The sequence below is a fragment of the Acomys minous genome (assembly GCF_964271855.1).
Source record: "Acomys minous genome assembly, chromosome: 6".
In the NCBI taxonomy this organism is placed as follows: domain Eukaryota; kingdom Metazoa; phylum Chordata; class Mammalia; order Rodentia; family Muridae; genus Acomys; species Acomys minous.
The window spans coordinates 105,020,399-105,039,433 of NC_140487.1; the positions used below are offsets into that span (position 1 = coordinate 105,020,399).

The following is a 19,035-nucleotide window of genomic DNA, read 5'->3' on the forward strand; positions in this document are numbered from 1 at the left end:
ATAAAGGTGCTTGCTGTGTAAGCCTGATGGCACAATTTCAAGCCCTGGAACCTAGAGAAATATGAAATAAGTGAGCTGACTCCACAGACTTGCTGTCTGACTTCCACAAGCGTAGCGTGTCCAGCATACCACCCAACACCTGACTGTCTGTGTCACTCTCTCAAACACGCACGCACTTTAACAATTCTTTAAAAGAAGAATTAGCAAACTGAATAATGGTGTTTTAAGACTCAGGAAGTTTCTGCAAGACAACCTAACAGAATAGAGGCTAGGGGTTTTCTCTAGCATGTGCAAGCCCTGGAATTCAGTTTTTAGGAGTACAAAACTCAATCTACCAATCAATGTAAGAGAACACAGAATATAAGAAAAACTGACTGTTCCTCCAGAGGGACCCGGGTTCAATCCCCAGCACCCACATGGCAGCTCACAGCTGTCTATAACTCGTGTTGTAGGGGATCTGACACTCTCACACAAACACCAATGTAAATAACACACATACACACACACACACACACACACACACACAAATACTAGGCACTTATAAATGCAGTAAATAAAGGCAGAAAACGCATTTAACAAAATGTCACTAGTACATGATAAAAATTATCACATAATCAGAAGGGAATTTTCCTAACTTGATAAGAGCATCTATAATAGACCTGTATCATATTTAATGTGCCCAAGGCCACAAGCAGTACAGTAGGGAAAGAGAAATAAAAGACTTATAAATTGAAAAGAAATCAACTGTCTTTATTTACAGATATTATCAAAACAAATTCTAAAATATCTATAAAAAAGTTCACAAAAGTAACAGGAAAATTCAGCATAATTTATATAATATAGTCAAAATATAAAAATCAGTATTTCTATATTCTAAAAATAATTAAATAATGAAAACATTTCAATATCATTTACACAGCATAAATAAGCATTAAATACATCTGAATGAACTTAACAAATGTGTGCAAGACTTATAATAAACTAAAACATTGTTGACAGAATTTTTAAAATTCATTAATAAATGAAGAACTATATCACAAATGTTTACAGATGAAGGCAGAAGAGGATCGGCAGTGCAGATCATCGCCAAGTACACGCTGATATTAAGGACAGCCTGGGTTATAGGAAATCCTGTCTCAAAAAACCAAGATACAACTACAATAAAGAACTATCTGTATGAGTGAGCTCCAGGACACCAGGGCTACACAGGGAAACCATGGCTTGAAAACACACACACACACACACACACACACACCCCGTATCTGTAAATAAATAATTATCAACCCAATAATATTAGACAAAGATGATTGGGACTACACATAAAACCAGAAATTAAAGATGAGTTAACCCTGAAAAAAAAATCAACTCTATTTTAGTAAAAATAACTGCTATGTGATCATTTCAGTAGATACATTCAGACTATTTGACAGTATCCATTTCCAGTGAAAACTTCCATCAAACTATAACTGAAGGACCATCTGCAAGTTATTAAACTATACTCAAGGGAAACTTATAGGAAACACAACTATTACTGGTAAAAGACTCAATGTTTTCCCCTAAGATTAAAAACAAAAATGTCATTACTGTATTAAATGTTGTACTTAGATACAATAAGATAAAAAGGCAAGTAAAAAACAGGTAAAGATATATTTGCTAACAACACTGCTCTCTGTATAGAAGTGACTAAGGTCAGGTGCGGTGACCTATGCCTTCAATCCCAACACTCCAGAGGCATAGCCAGGTAGATCTCTGTAGCCTGGGCTGCATAGTTCCAGAACATAGTAAGACGCTGCCTCAAAAAAACAAAAACGAACAGATGAAGGGTGGGAAAAGAGAACCAGAGTTTGAATTCCCAGCAGTCAAGCCAGGGAAAGCCAGGGCTACACAAAGAAACCCTGTCGTCTCTTTTTTGGGGGGAGGAGTTTGAGACAGGGTCTCTCTGTGTAGCCTTGGCTGTCCTGGACTCCCTTTGTAGTCCAGGCTGGCCTCGAACTCACAGTGATCCTCTGCCTCCCGAGTGCTGGGATTAAAGGAGTGCGCCACCACACCCGGCAACCCTGTCTTAAACAAAACAATACAAAACAAAAGAGTGTGTGTGTGGTGGTGGTTGGGGGGAATCACACATGCCTGTAACCCCAGAGCTGGAGGCAGGGGCTGATGGAGCTAGATCTTGAAAGCTTACTTTGCCAGCCTAACTTTAAGCTGGGGCTTGAAGTGTGATAAGAAACCAGTTCTCAAGAAGTGTGGCAGTGCACGAGAGAAGCGTGACAGCAGTCTCCCTCTGGCCTCTCTACAGGCACACATCTATTTTTTATTTTTATTTATTTATTTATTTTGGAGACAGGGTCTTTCTACATAGTCCTGGCTGTCCTGGAATTCACTATGTAGACTTGATGAAATCTATTTAAAAACCTAGCAAGGAGTTTTGATTATAAGAATCAACTAAATTTTTTTTATACTATCACAGAATAAGTACTTATTTGTGTGTGCGGTGGTGTTTTTCTTTCTTTTTTTAAGAGAGGCTCTTATGTAACTCAGGCTGGTCTCAAATTCCTCATCTTCCTGCCTTAACCTCCTAAAAACTGAGATTACACTTGTGTGATGTTCTAAAATATATCTTTGGCAAAAGCATCACCAATAAAATACTCTGGGATACCAAAGATATGCAAGAGTGTACATCAAAAGCTATAAAGAGCTACCCATGGACGCCCAGCCTGTAACATCCACACTCAGAATGCTAGAGCAGGAGAGCAGGAAGCTCAAGGACAACAGGGGCTACTTAACAGCTTCAGGACACTAGGGGTTAAAAATACTGCTGGGAAAAAGTAAAGATTTGAATAATTAAGATAAAAATACTCAAGATATTTGTTCTTGCTAAATTTTACCCAATTTCTATAAATTCAATGCATTTTTAATAAAATTCCAGCATGCTCTTTAAATAAATTGGTAGGCTGATTCTAAAATTTATCTATCTAGGGGCTGGAATGATGGCTCAGTGGTTAAGAGCACTGTCACTCTTCCAGAGGACCAGGGTTCAATTCCCAGCACCGCCAAGGCAGCTCACAACCATCCTGTAACTCCAGTTCAAGGGATCCAATGCCCTCTTCTGCTTCGGAGGATTCTGTACATACATGGTACACAGTCATACATTCAGGCAAAACACCCCTACACATAATAAAAGAAAATTTAAAAATAAATAAAACATATGCATCAATACAAAGAAAATATAGTAACTACAAAATAATATTAACAGAATACATTAATATTTTTTCTCTATAGAGTTAGATTAACTGGTTTTCAACAAAGGTATGAATGTAAATCAGTCAAAAATGAACAGTCCTCACAATAAACAGTAAAGAAACAACAGACATCCCATCTACAAAAATAATAACAAAATAAAATAAAGGAGGGAAACAGGCCAATAAGATGGCTCAGAGGTAAGGTGCTTGCCCATTAAACTGATAACCCGAGTTCAGTATCTGATACCCACATAGTGAGAGGGGAAAAGTGATTCCACAAGATGTTCTCTGACCTTCACATTAATGCAGTGCCACACATACTCACACAAATCAAATGTATTTTTTAAAAATTAACAAAATTTAAAAAGCAACAAGAAACAACTCTGACTTATATCTTGTACTGTACAAAATAATTTCAGAATGGGTAATAGATCTAAATCTCGCAGCTAAGACCATAAGATACAAGAAAGTAATTCTGACACTGAGTTAGGCAAAGATTTCTTAGCGCACATAAATATGTAATTCTTAAAATAAAAGCTAGAGTCAATGAGAAAAGTTAGATTAAATGGTATATAGCTTCTTCAAGACATGAAAATAAAACTACCATTTGATTTATTTGTACATATGTATCACAGAGAACTGAGCTAAAGCATGCTGCACTCAGAATGCTATGGTTAGCAGAATAACCACAAATGTGAGGCTGGCCTGGGCTACATAGTGAGTTTCAAGCCAGCCTGGGCTACAGAGTGAGACCTCCCCCCATCTTAAAACAAACAAATAAACCAACTACAAAAACCCTTACAGACCTATGTTCACAGCAGCACTATTCACCACAACCAGGCCAGCTAGTAGTACATATACACAACAAAAGAGGTTAAAAAGGGTACCTGTCACACATCATATTAGGAATGAGTCTTGAACACGTTAGGAGAAATAAGCCACTCCTAAGAAAACAAAGTCTGTATGTTTTCATCAATCTGTGTATCTAAAGTAGTCAAGTTCATAGTCACTAGAAACGGAATGATACTGACCAGGGACTGGGTATACAGACAAGAGGAGCTGTTTATTGGCAGGCACAGAGCTCTCCAGATTTGAAATATAAAAAAAATTATAGAGACTTACATGACTGACTATGTGACTTGGATGACGTTATAAAGGGGTTAATATAGTAAATTTTATGCTTTTGAACAGCAACTTAAAAAAAATTTAAAAGGTTGAGGAGGTTTAATGCCAGCACTTGGGAGACAGAGGTAGGCTGTGGGTTCGAGGCGAGCCTGGTCTACAAAGCAAATCCAGGACAGTCAGGGCCTACACAGAGATACCCTGTCTCAAAAAAACCCAAAAAAACAAAAACAAAAACAAAAAACAAACAAACAAAAATTTTTAAAAGATTGATGGTGGTATAAGAGTAGAATCCAGCCTGAAGGAGCTCCGAATGGTTAAACTGAGCATAGGAACTGGGGCTAGGAAGATGACTGTGCAGTTAAGAGCGATTGTTGCTTGCTGTAGAGGACTTGGATTCCATTCCCAGCAGCCACACGGCGGTTCACAACCATCTGTAACTCCAGCTCCAGGGAATAACACCCTCCTCTGGCTACCACGGATACCAAGCACACACACACTGCAAAAACATACATGCAAGCAATGGACTCATACACTTAATTAAAAAAAAAAAAGAATAAATAGGAACTACAAAGGGAACTTTAAAAATCCTCGAGGGTAAAGCTGGGTGGTGGTGGTGCACGCCTTTAATCCCAGCACTTGGGAGGCAGAGGCAGGTGGATCACTATGAGTTCGAGGCCAGCCTGGTCTACAAAGCGAGTTCCAGGACAGCCAAGGCTACACAGAGAAACCCTGTCTCAAAAAACCAAAATCAAAACCAAAACCATGAGGGTTGGAATATAACTCACTGAGAGTTATATATTTATTTAGTTATATACATATTTAGGATGTATGCAAGGCAATGAAGAATAATTTATAGATGGATATCAAAACACATTGCATTCATGTATAAAATTGTCAATACATAAGTATTCTAAAAAAGAAAAACTAAAAGTTATATGGGGGAGCACAAACATTTTCTTTCTTTCTTTCTTTCTTTTTTTTTTTTTTTTTTAGATTACTTGAAATGTAGCTTTATTCCGATTCTAAATGAAAAGAACGGGAATGACAGTAACAAACAAGATTTAAGGTATGTTTTAACTGCCAAATTCACTCCGAAGCCCATTCATCACCTTCAGCATTTTCTTTAAACAAACATTTTCTATATCCTGGTATTAACAGCTAATTCTGATGAAGAAATTTAGTTGGATATTCCTATGTTACTAAGGCATCACCCCATAGATGATAGTAATTAGAGCATAAAACTGTACCTTACAATGAAAGGCATGTCTGTTAAAACCTTAACATACTTGGAAACAACATTAGGTTTGGGGTATACATGTGCCTGAATGTTGGCCTGCACATCAGAAGAGGGCGCCAGATCTCATTACAGATGGCTGTGAGCCACCATGTGGTTGCTGGGAATTGAACTCAGGACCTTTGGAAGAGGAGCCAGTGCTCTTAACCTCTGAGCCACCTCTCCAGCCTGGCAACATATGTTTAATAGCTTGTTACCAGGTGTCACGCATGCCTCCCAGGTTTACAGAGCACAAATGCCTCTAACAGCTCTCTAAACTAGCCGTGTCCAGAGTGCTTAATCTGAATCTAATCCTGCTTCTAGTTTACAGAAATATAGGAAATGAAAATCACTAAACAAACAATCGGACAAAATTTAGAGACTGAGATAACTGAAGATGTGACTTTTCGGTTAGGCAAGGTGGCACACACTTGTAATCCCAGCACTCCAGAGGCAGAGGCAGGTGGATTTCTGTGAGTTTGAGGCCAGCCTGGTCTATAAAGTGACTCTAAGACAGCCAAGGCTCTATTACACAGAGAAACTCTATCTCAAAAAACAAAAAGCAAAACAAAATCCAAAGCAGTATTTACTTGGGAACAGTGTTGCACACCTTTGACCCAGCACTGGGAAGGCAGAGGCAGGTAGATCTCACAGACTGGGCTACAGAGTTCCAAGACACCCAGGGCTACACACAGGAAAAATCCTATCTAGAAAGACAAAAACAAAAGCAAAAACAAAAATATTATTTAAGCCAGGTAGTGGTGGCGGTGCATGCCTTTAATCCCAGGACTCAGGAGGCAGAAGGTGGATCTCTGTGAGTTCCAGGACAGCTAGAGCTGCACAGAGAAACCCTGTTTCAAAAAGACAAAAATAATAAATAATCAATAAACAAACTTTTAAATTAGTTCAGTGTTTTTTATCACAACGACTGGTAACATAACAAGTTTTTAAGCTGTTTAAATACGTTACCTAGTAATTCCACTTCTAGGCATTCATCCTATAGAAATGAGAGTTGTACATAAACATTTGTTGACCAGAATGTTCACTCAACATTTCATTACTAATGAAAAATAGACCCAAGATAAAATACTTGGTAATGACCACAGAACTTATTTGGTACTTTGAGACAGGACCTCGTGTAACTAGGTTGTCCTCAAACACTATTTTTTAAATTTATATTTATGTATCTAAGGGGGAGGAGTGACACTAACACAGAAGTCCAGCTCTCTTCTTCCACCTGTGGATTCTGCAGATCAAACTCAAGTCATCAAGTTTATCTGAAAAGACCCTTTCTCACTGATCCCAAACTTAGTTGAGGTTGGTCTGAGGTTTCTAATATTTCTAAGTCCTGAGATTATAGGCTTCTCTGTGTAACAACCCTGGCTATCCTGGAACTCTCTGTAGACCAAGCTGGCCTCGAACTCAGATCTGCCTGTCTCTGCCTCCCGAGTACTGAGATTAAAGGTGTGTGCACCATGTTCTGCTTACAATTTTTTTTTTTTTAAGACAGGGTCTCTCTGCGTAGCCTTGGCTGTCTTGGACTCACTTTGTAGACCAGGCAGGCCTCGAACTCACCTGCCTCTGCCTCCTGAATGCTGGGATTAAAGGCGTACACAACCACACCCAGCTTACACTACAATTTTTAACAGTAGCAAGATTACCGTTATGAAGTAGCAATGGAAATGATTTTATGGTTGAGAAGGTCACCACAACATGAAGAGGTGTATTAAAGCGTTACAGCATTAATAGGTCTAGAACCGCTGGTCTTCATGTATGTATACTATATGCATGTCTGGTGTTAGCATGGCCATTGGCCACAAAGTGGCACTAGAGCTCCTGAACTGGAGTTACAGAGCTGACATGTGGGTACTGGGAACTAAAATGGTCTTCTGCAAAAACAGTAAGTACCCTTAACTGCTGAGCCATCTTTCTAAGACGACCGTTTTTAAATTCCTGGATTTGAGTGTGATGTGTGTAGGTGAATGACTCATGGTAGACACGTGGAGGTCAGAATTGGTGGAGTCAGTTCTCTTCTTCTACTCTGACATGGTTTGGGGATTTAACCGCCACCTCAGACTGTGAAGGGAATGCAGCAAGCACCCTTACTTGCTGAGCTATCTAGCTGGACCTTGGCTAAAATTCTTAATGTGTAGCTGGCCTGTGGTGGTGAATACCTTTAACCCCAGCACTCCGGAGGCACAGAAAGGTGGACTAAGGTTGGCGGGTCTCTGTGAGTTCAAGGCCAGCCTACTCTACATACCAAAGTCCAGGCCAGCCAGACACAGTCAGTGAGACTCTTGTCTTTAAGTCAAGACAAAACAGAAGTTCTCAATCTCCCAAAGCTTAAGACTGTGCATATGTATACTGCGAGTACTGTACAGGGAAATAGACACACTTAGTGCTGGGCTAGGGAGACGGCCCACTGGGTAAAGTGCTTATTGCACAAGCACAAGGACCTGTATTTGGACCCCTAACACTGATGTAAAAACAGCTGGGTAAAACAGTCAATGTCTGTAACTCCAGCAGTGACGAGATAGAAATAAGTGGATCCCAGGGGTTTGCTTGCCAGGCAGTCTAGCAAATGGCAGTCAGCTCCATGTTCAGTGAAAGAGCCTGGCTCAAAAAGTAAGTTGTAGGGCTGGAGAGATGGCTCAGTGGTTAAGAGCGCTGTCTACTCTTCCAAAGGTCCTGAGTTCAATTCCCAGTAACCACATGGTGGCTCACAACCATCTATAATGAGATCTGGTGCCCTCTTCTGGAGTGCAGGCACACATATGGGCAGAATACTGTATACATAATAAATAAATCTTTTAAAATAATTTTTCTTTTAAAGAAAAAAAAGTAAGGTACAAGCCAGGCGTGGTGGCACATGCCTGTGATCCCAACATTTTGAGAGGCAGAGGCAGGTGGATCTCTGGCCAGCCTGGTCTAAAAAGCAAGTCAAGACAGGCAGGGCTACACAGAGAAACCTTGTTTCCAAAAGGAAAGCATTGGATGGTCAATCCCAGGCCTACACACACATACACACACACACACACACACACACACACACACAGAGAGAGAGAGAGAGAGAGAGAGAGAGAGAGAGAGAGAGAGAGAGAGAAATGAAGGGCTGATGAAATGGTTCACTGAGTAAAAGCATTTAATCATTGTTTATATAACAATTTATATACATAACTTAAACTCAAATTCCTGGAATCTCCATAAAGGTGGAAGGAAAGAATTGACCAAACAAGGCTATCATTTGCCAGACACATGCATGCCCATACATCATGCACACCCACACAGCAGTAGTAAATGTAATTTAAAAGCAATAACAACAAGTTTAATGCGATACTAGATTACTGAAAGAAAGACAGAAATGTTAGAGACACAAGAAGTTTTTAGAATAACTAGACAGGAAAATATTAGATGTCAAAAAAGAATTTCCTAAGGGTCAATTTCTTAAAATCTTATTACAGAATCTTTCCAATGTATGCAAAAGTAAAACAAAACAAAACAAACTTGGCTTCATTCATTTATCAACATTTTTCATTTTATTTTACAAGGTTTTTGTTTTATGTCATTTGTTGAGCTTTAAAACATATCACACTATCTTACCTAAAACAAACAAACAAACAAACAAAACCTCTACTATGAGCTAGGCATGGTGGCACACACCTTTAATCCCAGCACTTAGGAGGCAGAGGCAGGAGGATTTCTAAGATGAGAGCAGCCAGCCTGGTTACACAGCGGTTTCCAGGACTGCCAGGACCACACAGAAAGACCCTGTCTCTTAAAAAAAAAATAACAAAAATACTTCATTATGAAAAAGATGAACTTTTTTTAAAAAGCTCTCTTTTTAGTTTTACTTGACATTTATGAGTATTTACCTGAACATATGTATGTGTACCAAATGCAAGCGAGCCTAGTCCCACCAATGGCAGAAGAGGACATCAGATTCCCTGCAACTGGAGTTACAGTTTTCTTTGTTTTGTTTTTCCACAAATTACAGTTTATAAACAGTCGTGTGGGCTCTGGGAAACAAACCTGGGGCCTCTGCCCCAAACTTTGTCAGTACGGGTATTTTATACATTTTATTACCTAAAATTGTATTAGCTTGAGCTAAACACTGTCCTATACATTATACATGTATTTGCATATGTAATTATGTTTCACAAAAGCTAAATTTCATTATTTTCACTTTGCAAACAAGTTTTTAGTGGCCCAAGGCCCCAGCTGTTCAACAATGGTGCCAAGATATTACACAGAGTTGTATCAGTAGGATGGCTCAACAGGTAAAGGCAGCCACTGCCACGCCTAATGACCTAACCGCAATATTTGGGATCTATGTGGTGGAAGGAAAGAACTGACTCTTTCAAGTTGTCCTACTCACATGCACTGGGGCTACACACGTCGACATCCATGCACATGCCTACATCCATGCACACATGTGCACAAAAGAAAATGTTATAAAAATAAACCTCAGGTTAACTCTAGACTTTATTTTTTTCAACCACTGAAATCTGTTGCTTTCTCACTGGCTTTCTAGCTATCCTGTGGAACTAGGATATAAATTGTAGTAATTGGGGGAGAGATGCTGAGTAAGAAAGCAAATGGAATGGATGCTAAAATGTGAGCAATTGTGCCTTTACTTTGCATGAGAACTTTGAACACTTCAAATGAAAAGAGAAAATATAACTAGACACCAGTGCCATCTCCTAGGACATAAAAGAAGCCACCTCAGCAGGAGAAACAACTGCCAGGCTTTTCTTTTTTTTAAAACAAGCTTGAAGATGAGCAAATCTCTTTAAAGTCTGCCCTTCAATGACATGGGTGGGAAAATGTTACCAGACCTAACAGTTCAAACAAAAAAGCCTCACAAACAGGCAGCTAAGGAATGACACATTGACATCTGATTGTTTAATAAAACCTTGAATAAAAAAATAAAGGGATTTATTTTTTAAACTCCCTCCTGATTGAAGTTAGCATTCTAAACTGTGTAAGACAGGAACTACTAGTGCAGAGCTTCTCCAGAGAAGGGAGTCTTCGCTGCAGAACAGCTTCTCTAACCTTCCCTAGAACAGATCTGAACGCCTGCGCACATCCCTTTCTATGAGGCTTACCTCGGACATCCTCCTCAACCATCTCCATTCTTCCCAAACACACACTGAAGGCCTCCTTCCTAGCTCCTACATGACTCTGAATGTGTTTTTTAGAAAACTAATCAATACTTTAGTATACTGATCTTCTCTAGACCATGAACATAAGCCGAGACCCATGGCTTATGTCTCCTGTTCCTAATCATCAAACTTAACACTTCAAAGGACTCTACAGAAGGGTGCTAAACTTCTGTTTACTAAAGGAAAGACAGAGTGACCTTTATGGGAAGAAATCCTTTCATCAGTATAAAACCTCCCAACATTCCACGCCTTCTATTCTGCTCCTTTCTCTTTTGGACCTTCCACTGGCCACTAGGTCAAACTGAATAAAACATCATCTCGTCAGGGCTGGAGAACTTATTCTCCACTTTGGCTTACGACAGCGTCTGATGAAGTACGGGCAGATTAGCTTGAAGGATCTAGAACATAATTCAGACTTGTACTGAGAAGCCAAGACACAGGATGAAGTTTGAAAGGCTTGCTTTTTACATTCAAAACCAAAGACAAGAGGGAAAGTAATTCCACATTTTAAAAGACCCAAAACATTGATTAGTAAGGAATATCATTCACTTCATCTATAAGTACTACTTAACAGTTAAAATAGCAACAACAAGCCCCCGTTTAAAAAAAAAAAGATTAATGTCTGGGTTTCAGCCCTCACCTACAGGGAGGACCCACTGGCCCGAGTCCCTTATCTAATACTTGTTGGCCAAACCTTTGCATAATTATCTGCTTAATTAATCCTTTGAGTAACCTTTAGAGAAAGTTTTCTTCTTTATCAATTTAAGAAAATTCAAAACAACATCCCAGTTTAAGCTTATTACCATAGGAAAAAAATGCCCCAAATCAAGTTTTATAAGCCATTCTTTGTTTGGTTACCATGTTACCTTGGTTAGAGTCCCCTGGGTCTTCTATATGAGCAATGACTTTGCTGAGATAAATGTCCTTCTGTTTTTCTAGATCTGCTTGTGAAAACATCCTTGAATAAAGCAAACCAGGAGGAAAAACACTCCGTTAGGATCGTGACTACAGTGCTTTATAGAAAAGTTACATATTGATGATAGGTTAAACAACCAACTTTCAGAGCAAATTCTCTTTAAGATGCAGTGATATAGAAGGTGATGTAAGCCACAATACAAAACTGAAGTCACGTAGAGTTTAGAAGTAGAGGAAGAAAAGAACTAAAACTTCTGCTAACAAAGTATCAGAATGTAAAAATGCTCCTAGACAGAGAAAGCATTTGTTGAATAACTCAAGTTCAGCAAACTTGATTGTGCCACACAGAAAAAGTTGAATTAGATTAAGACTGGGGGAAAAAACCTTCCAGCTAAATCTGGCAATTAGGCCAATCATGACCTTGGCAAGAGCAAGTTCTTAGTCCTTGTTCAAACTGATAGCTCTGTATAAAAAGAGGCAGTAAATGAAGACTGACATTGTAAATATACTCATGTTCTAAGCAGCCTCATTTGTGGGGTTTGGTATTATTTCACTCTAAAAATTTACAGAGTGTGGCTGGAGAGATGTCTCAGCAGTTAACAGGACTGGCTGCTCTTCTAGAGGCCCTGGGGTTCAATTTCCATTACACACATAGCGGCTCACAACTGTAACTCCAGTCTCAAGAGGATCTGACACCCTCTTCTGTGGACACTGTACACACATGGTACACAAATACAAATATAAATAAGTACTTATATCCATAAAATTAAAATAAAAATCTCAAAAAAAAAGGAAAAAATTGAGAAAGCTCCCCTTATGTGGGAAAATAAAACAGAAGGCAGTAAACTAAAATTTAGTAGAAAATAACCTTAATTGTCATTTTAAAATGTTTAAAACAGAGTAAACATGCTATAAGTGTTATTTTTTAAAACTTTTCAATTTTCTTTTTTTGTTTTGTTTTTTGACACAGGGTTTCTCTGTGTAGCTTTGGCTGTCCTGGACTCGCTTTGTAGACCAGGCTGGCCTTGAACTCACAGTGATCCACCTGCCTCTGCTTCCCAAGTGCTGGGATTAAAGGCATGTGACACCACGCCCCGGCACTTTTTATTTTTCTGATTCAACCTGTAAAGTAGCTTTTCCAGTACATTCAATTGAAAATGCCCACGTATAGGTACTGCCACCTCCTGGCAACAAGAAAGTAAATTAAAAAAGATGCCTCAAATCTGCAACAGTTGTCCCCAGCTGTACAAGAGAGAGAAAAACTAAATAATTTTCTAAATAATTTCGATTTTTAAAAAATTCTGACTTCTTATATATATGACCAGACGTCCTCACACATGGAAGAAACGTTGTATTTATACAGTGTTCTACTTGTATGTCTTTTTACTTTCAAAATAACCTTGTGAGGCTGTAGGAAAGGCATCATTAGCTTCATTTTGCTGACATAGAAACTGAAGTGAGAGATTATTGATTTGTCTAAGATAACACAGATAGATTTTAAGTTCGCTTGGTATCTCCTGCAGAATTTCCTGCCCCTCTCCCCCCAGATGCATAAAGAAGATACTGGGGATGGGAAGAAAGAAATGAAAGAGAATCACCAGAAACCAGAATGGTTATATATTACATTACCTGGTTCTGGTTTGTAGAACAGGAATGACTTTGCCTAGTCTTCTCTCACCTTTCACCTCCCCAGAATCCTTGTCAAAAGCATGCTGGTTTGTTGTTTTCCAGAGCAGAAGGAAGAAATAGGACAGATAATTACTAGTTATAATTTTTATAATTTTCAGCTATATCATATAACTGAAAATATCACTATGAGAATATAAATATATACCCTTTGTGGGGCGTGGTTGAAACAGGGTTTCTCTGTGTAGCCAGCTGTCCTGGAACTCGCTTTGTAGATCAGGCTAGCCTAGAACTCAAAAAGAGATCCTCCTGTCTCTGCTTCTCCAGTCCTAGGGTTACAGGTATGTGCCACCACCGCCCGGGGAAAATGTTTTGTTTTGTTTTAATAAATAATTATCTTTAAACACTACTGTGTGTAACACACTATGGTAGCATTTAAAATAAAATAGCAATTATAGTTTTTTGAAAAAGGAAAAAACCTTCTGAAAAAGGGCTTATTTTATACATCCCATTTGGGAGATAGGGAATCAGTCTCAGAGGTTAAGGAGGCTCCAAGGCTATGGTTCACTTCCCTAGCATGTGTGAGGCCCTGGTCTGGATCTCCAGCACTTAAAAGAAACCACATACAAAAATTAGAAAGCCCAGGCTAGATTCAGGGACACATGCTTATAATCGCAGCACTTAGGAAGCAGAAGCAGGATTGCTGCAAGACCTAGGCCAGCCAGGCTAACAGAGTGAATTCCAGGCCAGCCAAGGCTCCATAGCAAAATTCTTTCTTAAAATTTCAAAAAAGCGGGCCAGGCGTAGTGGCGCACGCCTTTAATCCCAGCATTCCGGAGGCAGAGGCAGGTGGATCTCTGGGAGTTCCAGGACAGCCTGGTCTATAAAGAAGAGTTCCAAGACAGCCAGGGCTACATAGAAAAAGCCTGTCTTGGAAAAAACAAAGTAAAAGAAGTTTGAAGGAACATAAGAGGTTAAAGAATTAAAGTAATGGTCTCAGTCAGGATTCAAATCTTAATTCCCCTAAATACAAAGTTCTGCTAAACTCAAACAAAATTAGCATTGTGGTTTAGATGTCCACAGAGGAAGTTTTATACAGTTATATATAGGAGTTATAAGTATATAGGAACACTTTCTGAATAAAAACAACTTCTTTTCTACTTTGTCTTGAAAAAAAAATATGGCCAGGTGGTGGTGGCGCATGCCTTTAATCCCAGCACTTGGGAGGCAGAGGCAGGTGGATCACTGTGAGTTTGAGGCCAATCTGGTCTACAAAGTGAGTCCAGGACAGCCAAGGCTACACAGAGAAACCCTGTCTCAAAAAACCAAAAAAGAAAAAGAAAAGAAAAAAAATATGTACTTACTCTATTTGATGAACTGGACACAACTGGAATTCTCACTTCACAACCTGATCTCTGTGATCCACTATTTTTCCAGGATGACGCCCTGCTGGGCACCTCTGAATGGCTGGCCATCTGAGAGAATACAGGGGTAGGTTTCTTAGTTTCAGGTATATTTTTATCAGAGGCAGTTTGTTCGATGTTACTGTTTGAAGGAGAAGCAAGCAGGGACCCATCCCAAGCAGAGTTACTGGGACTGACCCCTTCAGGTTCAGTGCAACGTTTACTCTCATTAGGAGGAGGAGTATCTTCTCTCGTCTGTTCCCCAAGGGAGGCAGGTTTTTCCGTTTCTTTGGAGGAATCGATCTTGTCTTTATCAAGCACAGGATCACAAACTGTTGGATTAAATGGTGCAACAACAGTTACTTTGATAAGATTCTTTTCGAGTACAAAGTGTCTGTTTAGTGATTTACTAGGAGCTGGCCCATGGCCAACTGATGTACTTAGTTGAGGTAGTTTGAAGAAGCCAGGGGTCTCAGCTGCTGGTCCCAAGCTGTACAAAGAGTTCTCTTGAGGAGTGTCAGGTAGAATCCGACTCTTTCTCGCCCCATACTCATCATGCCCATCATCGTCGTCCTTCAAGAGCATCTCTATCTCTTCTTCTGTGAAACTGAAATGGCCATCATCTTCTTCTCCATCACAAAACTCCAACAAGGAGTCATCCAATTCATCTTCATCCAGGGAACCCCAAGAAAAGGAGGCATTGTTTTTAGGCAAAAAAGAGGTACCAGAAGACTGTTCAGAGGGCAATAGTGAGCACGTCATATCTGAAAAAATATGAGGAAGTTTTGCTGAAGAACGAGAAATATCTTAAACCAACTCTAATCTACTATGTATATAGAGGTGGCATCCTAGGGTCTCAAATCCTGTGCTTGCACCAGGATTTGTAACTTAAGAAATAATTAAGCACTAACCTAGGGCAATACAAGTAGTAAACATTGAACTTCTACTCTGATCTAGCTAATAGACAGGATATTCTCCATAGTTCTGTGGAGAGCGAGGACTGGCTTTGACATGAACTCTGGTGCTCCACATTTGACTACTTCCCCTTGTGGAGAGGCCTGGTGGCACTCTGAGAAAGAATAAGCAGGCTACCAAGATGAGACTTGATAGCCTATGACCATACAGTGGGGGAGGAGGTCCCCCTCAGTCATAGACTTAGAGGAGGGGAATAGGGTGAAAGCGGGAGGGAAGGAGGAATGGGAGGATACAAGAGATGGGATAACAATCAAGATGTAATCTGAATAAATTTTAAAAAAAGAAATAATTAAGATATTTAACTTTATCAGCATTGTAAAAACCAAAGTTTGAATAAGATACTTTTTTCTGATCAAAATGGCAGAAATTAAAATGAAAGAAGTTGGGTTGGTGAGGCTGAGAAAAGTACTTACTACTGGTAAGAGTGTAAGTTAACATACTGTTTTGTGAAGAGTAACTTGGCAATACCATCTGATCTACCAATCTCACTTCTGGAAATTTATCATCTAGAACCCCCTACTACAAATGCACATGGAAACCCAAGCACATTCAAAGCAGTATTGTTCAGAACAGTCAATTATTAGAGGCAACCTAACTGTCCACCTCAAAGAGAGAAGTTTGATAAAAATCACAAGACAGTCACGTCAAAAACACTGTCAACTGTTTAAAGTAGCCTGGTATGTACTACCATGGAATACTATAATATACAAGCAAAATAAACGTTTTATGAAATGTTTAGACACAAACTTTACACTTTTAAAAAGGAACATGTGGGGCTGGAGAGATGGCTCGGTGGTTAAGAACACTGCCTGCTCTTCCAAAGGACCCGGGTTCAATTCCCAGCACCCACATGGTAGCTCACAACTGTCTGTAACTCCAAGATCTGACACCCCACACCAACTCACATAAATTAAAATTAAAAAAAAAAAAAAAAAAAGGAACATGTATTACTTTCCTGTTCTGGTGACTGAAGCTGGAGCCTCATGCATGCTATGCAAGCTCTCTACACTGAATTACATCCTTACACTATTTCTTACTTTTTCGATAGGCTCCTACTGAGATGCCCAGCCTGGACCTAACTTGTTCTGTAGTACAATTGGGACTTAAATTTGCAATCCTCCTGCTTCAGCCTCCACAGAAGCTGGGACTCCAGGTTTGTGATCCAACTGGGGGCGGGGGAAATATATATATACACACATATATATGTACACATATATATGTATATATTTTTTTACGGAAATGAATTTTTTTAAAGGAAGAGGAAGGTACATAGATAAATGTTGCTGGCTATAATGGTACATGCCTTTATCCCAGCACTCAGAAGGTAAAAGCAGGTGAATCTTAGACATCAGCCAGAATTATACAGTGAGACCCTATTTCAAAAACCAAAAATTAAAAAGATATCTTCCATACTGTGCGGAGCTGCTGGAGCACTCTCTGCCTTTGCCACGAGACCAAATGGAAAAGGTGTCAACTCGAGCTGGCTGTTCCTTTCAGGAGACTTGTCAAAGTGATTGACTCCCACCTTCCTGCAGGCACAAAGAAAATTAAAGGATCGTCTCATCACTTTCAATTCCCATAATTACAAAGTCAACTGCATTATGCTTCAAGGTGTTCCATCTATTAATTTTGATCTTGACTTTTTTTTTAATACCAGCAAGTTGGATTATTTTCAGTGAAGAACACCAAAGAAAAATCTTTAGATGGAAAAAATTATGCAACTAAGAACTGGTTTAGATCCTCCCAACAACTGGCACTTTCTTAAGTCTATTGTCTGTTTTAGTGGGATACACAAAGACTGGGAGTCCTAAGACCTAAGATCTGGCTCTGTCACTAACAAGCCCGAACCATTAGGGTTTATTTCCTTGTAAAATAGAAAAGGGCCAAGAAGAGACTTGATATCCTATGAGCATATATAGAGGGAGGAGGTTGCCCTCAGTCAGAGTCATAGGGGAGGGGAATAAGTGAGAAATGGGAGGGAGGGAGCAATGGGAGGATACAAGGGATAGGATAACAATTGAGATGTAATATGAATAAATTAATAAAATATATTTTTAAAAAATAGAAAAGGGTTAGAGAAGGCAAACTAGGCCATCTCAAAGATTTTACCAAATTCTAAAACCTATGAACACACCAAAAACCAATCAGTCCCCTTCCTCATTTCCAATACATATAAAACATAAAGAAAGGCCATGCATGGTGGCCCATGCCTTCAATCCCAGCACTCAGGAGGCAGAGGCAGGCAGATCACTGTGAGTTCGAGGCCAGCCTGGTATACAAAGCAAGTCTAGGACAGGCAAGGCTACACAGAGAAACCCTGTCTCAAAAAGCAAAACAAACAAACAAACAAATAAAACACACACACAAAGAAAAAGCCAGCAAAGACATAAACACAAGGTGGGTGTGGTAGCGTATGTCTATCATCTCAGCATTCGGGAGGCAGAGACAGGCTACACAGAGAAACCATGTCTTGAAAAACAAACAAAACACAAAACAACAAACAAAAAAAGATATGGTTCTCAACCTCCACAGCATATAACTTTTTGTTTTTGTTTTTTGAGACAAGGTTTTTCTGTACAGCCCTGGCTGTCCTAGAACTTGCTGTCCTCAAATTCAAGAGATTCACATGCCTCTGACTCCCAAGTGCTGGGGCTAAAAGCATGTACCACCATGCCTGGCAACTTGTCAGCAAGAAAACACCAAGTATTAATTCTTAATAAGAGAGGATATAAAATGGGGGGGGGGGGGAGATAGCATTTTATACTTAAGAAGGATCTAGTTAACTCAGAAGTGTGATGAGCCAGGCATGGTGGTGTATGCCTTTAATCCTAACATTCAAGAGGAGACAGGCAGTTAAATTCTGAGTTCAAGGTCAGCCTAATCTACAGTGACCCAAAGCTATATAGTCTCAAAACATACCTTGTATCAAAATAAATAAATAAAGTAAAAAATAAAAAAGAAGTATGATTAGGCCAGAAAAGAAAAGGATGTAATTTTTTTGGCCCAGTGATTAAGCTATTTTATAGAGTAAAATCATCTTTTTTGGCAGCAGTAACAGTGCTCTCGTCTAGAAAAGTGGAGGTTTTGGGCTTTTGGGCTTTTTTTATGTTTAAGAAACCTTGTGCCATAGCCGGGCATGGTGGCGCACGCCTTTAATCCCAGCACTCGGGAGGCAGAGGCAGGCGGATCGCTGTGAGTTCGAGGCCAGCCTGGTCTACAAAGCGAGTCCAGGACAACCAAGGCTACATAGAGAAACCCTGTCTCGAAAAACCAAAAAAAAAAAACCTTGTGCCAGCTCCAGTATACTATAATCCCCC

At 39.5% G+C, this 19,035-nt stretch overlaps 1 protein-coding gene across 15 annotated transcripts in view; it reads right to left on the bottom strand.

Annotated features, from left to right (window-relative positions):
* S100PBP (S100P binding protein) overlaps positions 1-19,035 on the bottom strand; it is a 40,505-nt gene that overhangs the window by 15,128 nt on the left and 6,342 nt on the right. For 9 of the 15 annotated variants that reach the window (XM_084787883.1, XM_084787880.1, XM_084787881.1 and 6 more), the window contains exons 2-5: positions 17,132-17,247; positions 14,705-15,507; positions 13,344-13,426; positions 11,666-11,757 (exon numbers count right to left, since the gene is read on the bottom strand). In XM_084787883.1, coding sequence (XP_084644009.1) covers positions 11,666-11,757; positions 13,344-13,426; positions 14,705-15,505 — 976 coding nt within the window. In that variant the 5' untranslated portion in view covers positions 15,506-15,507; positions 17,132-17,247. Of the gene's footprint in view, positions 1-729; positions 6,635-9,509; positions 9,676-11,665; positions 11,758-13,343; positions 13,427-14,704; positions 15,508-17,131; positions 17,248-19,035 lie in introns of those variants that run through there. The other 6 variants (XR_014780369.1, XM_084787875.1, XM_084787874.1 and 3 more) reach the window with 6 other exon arrangements.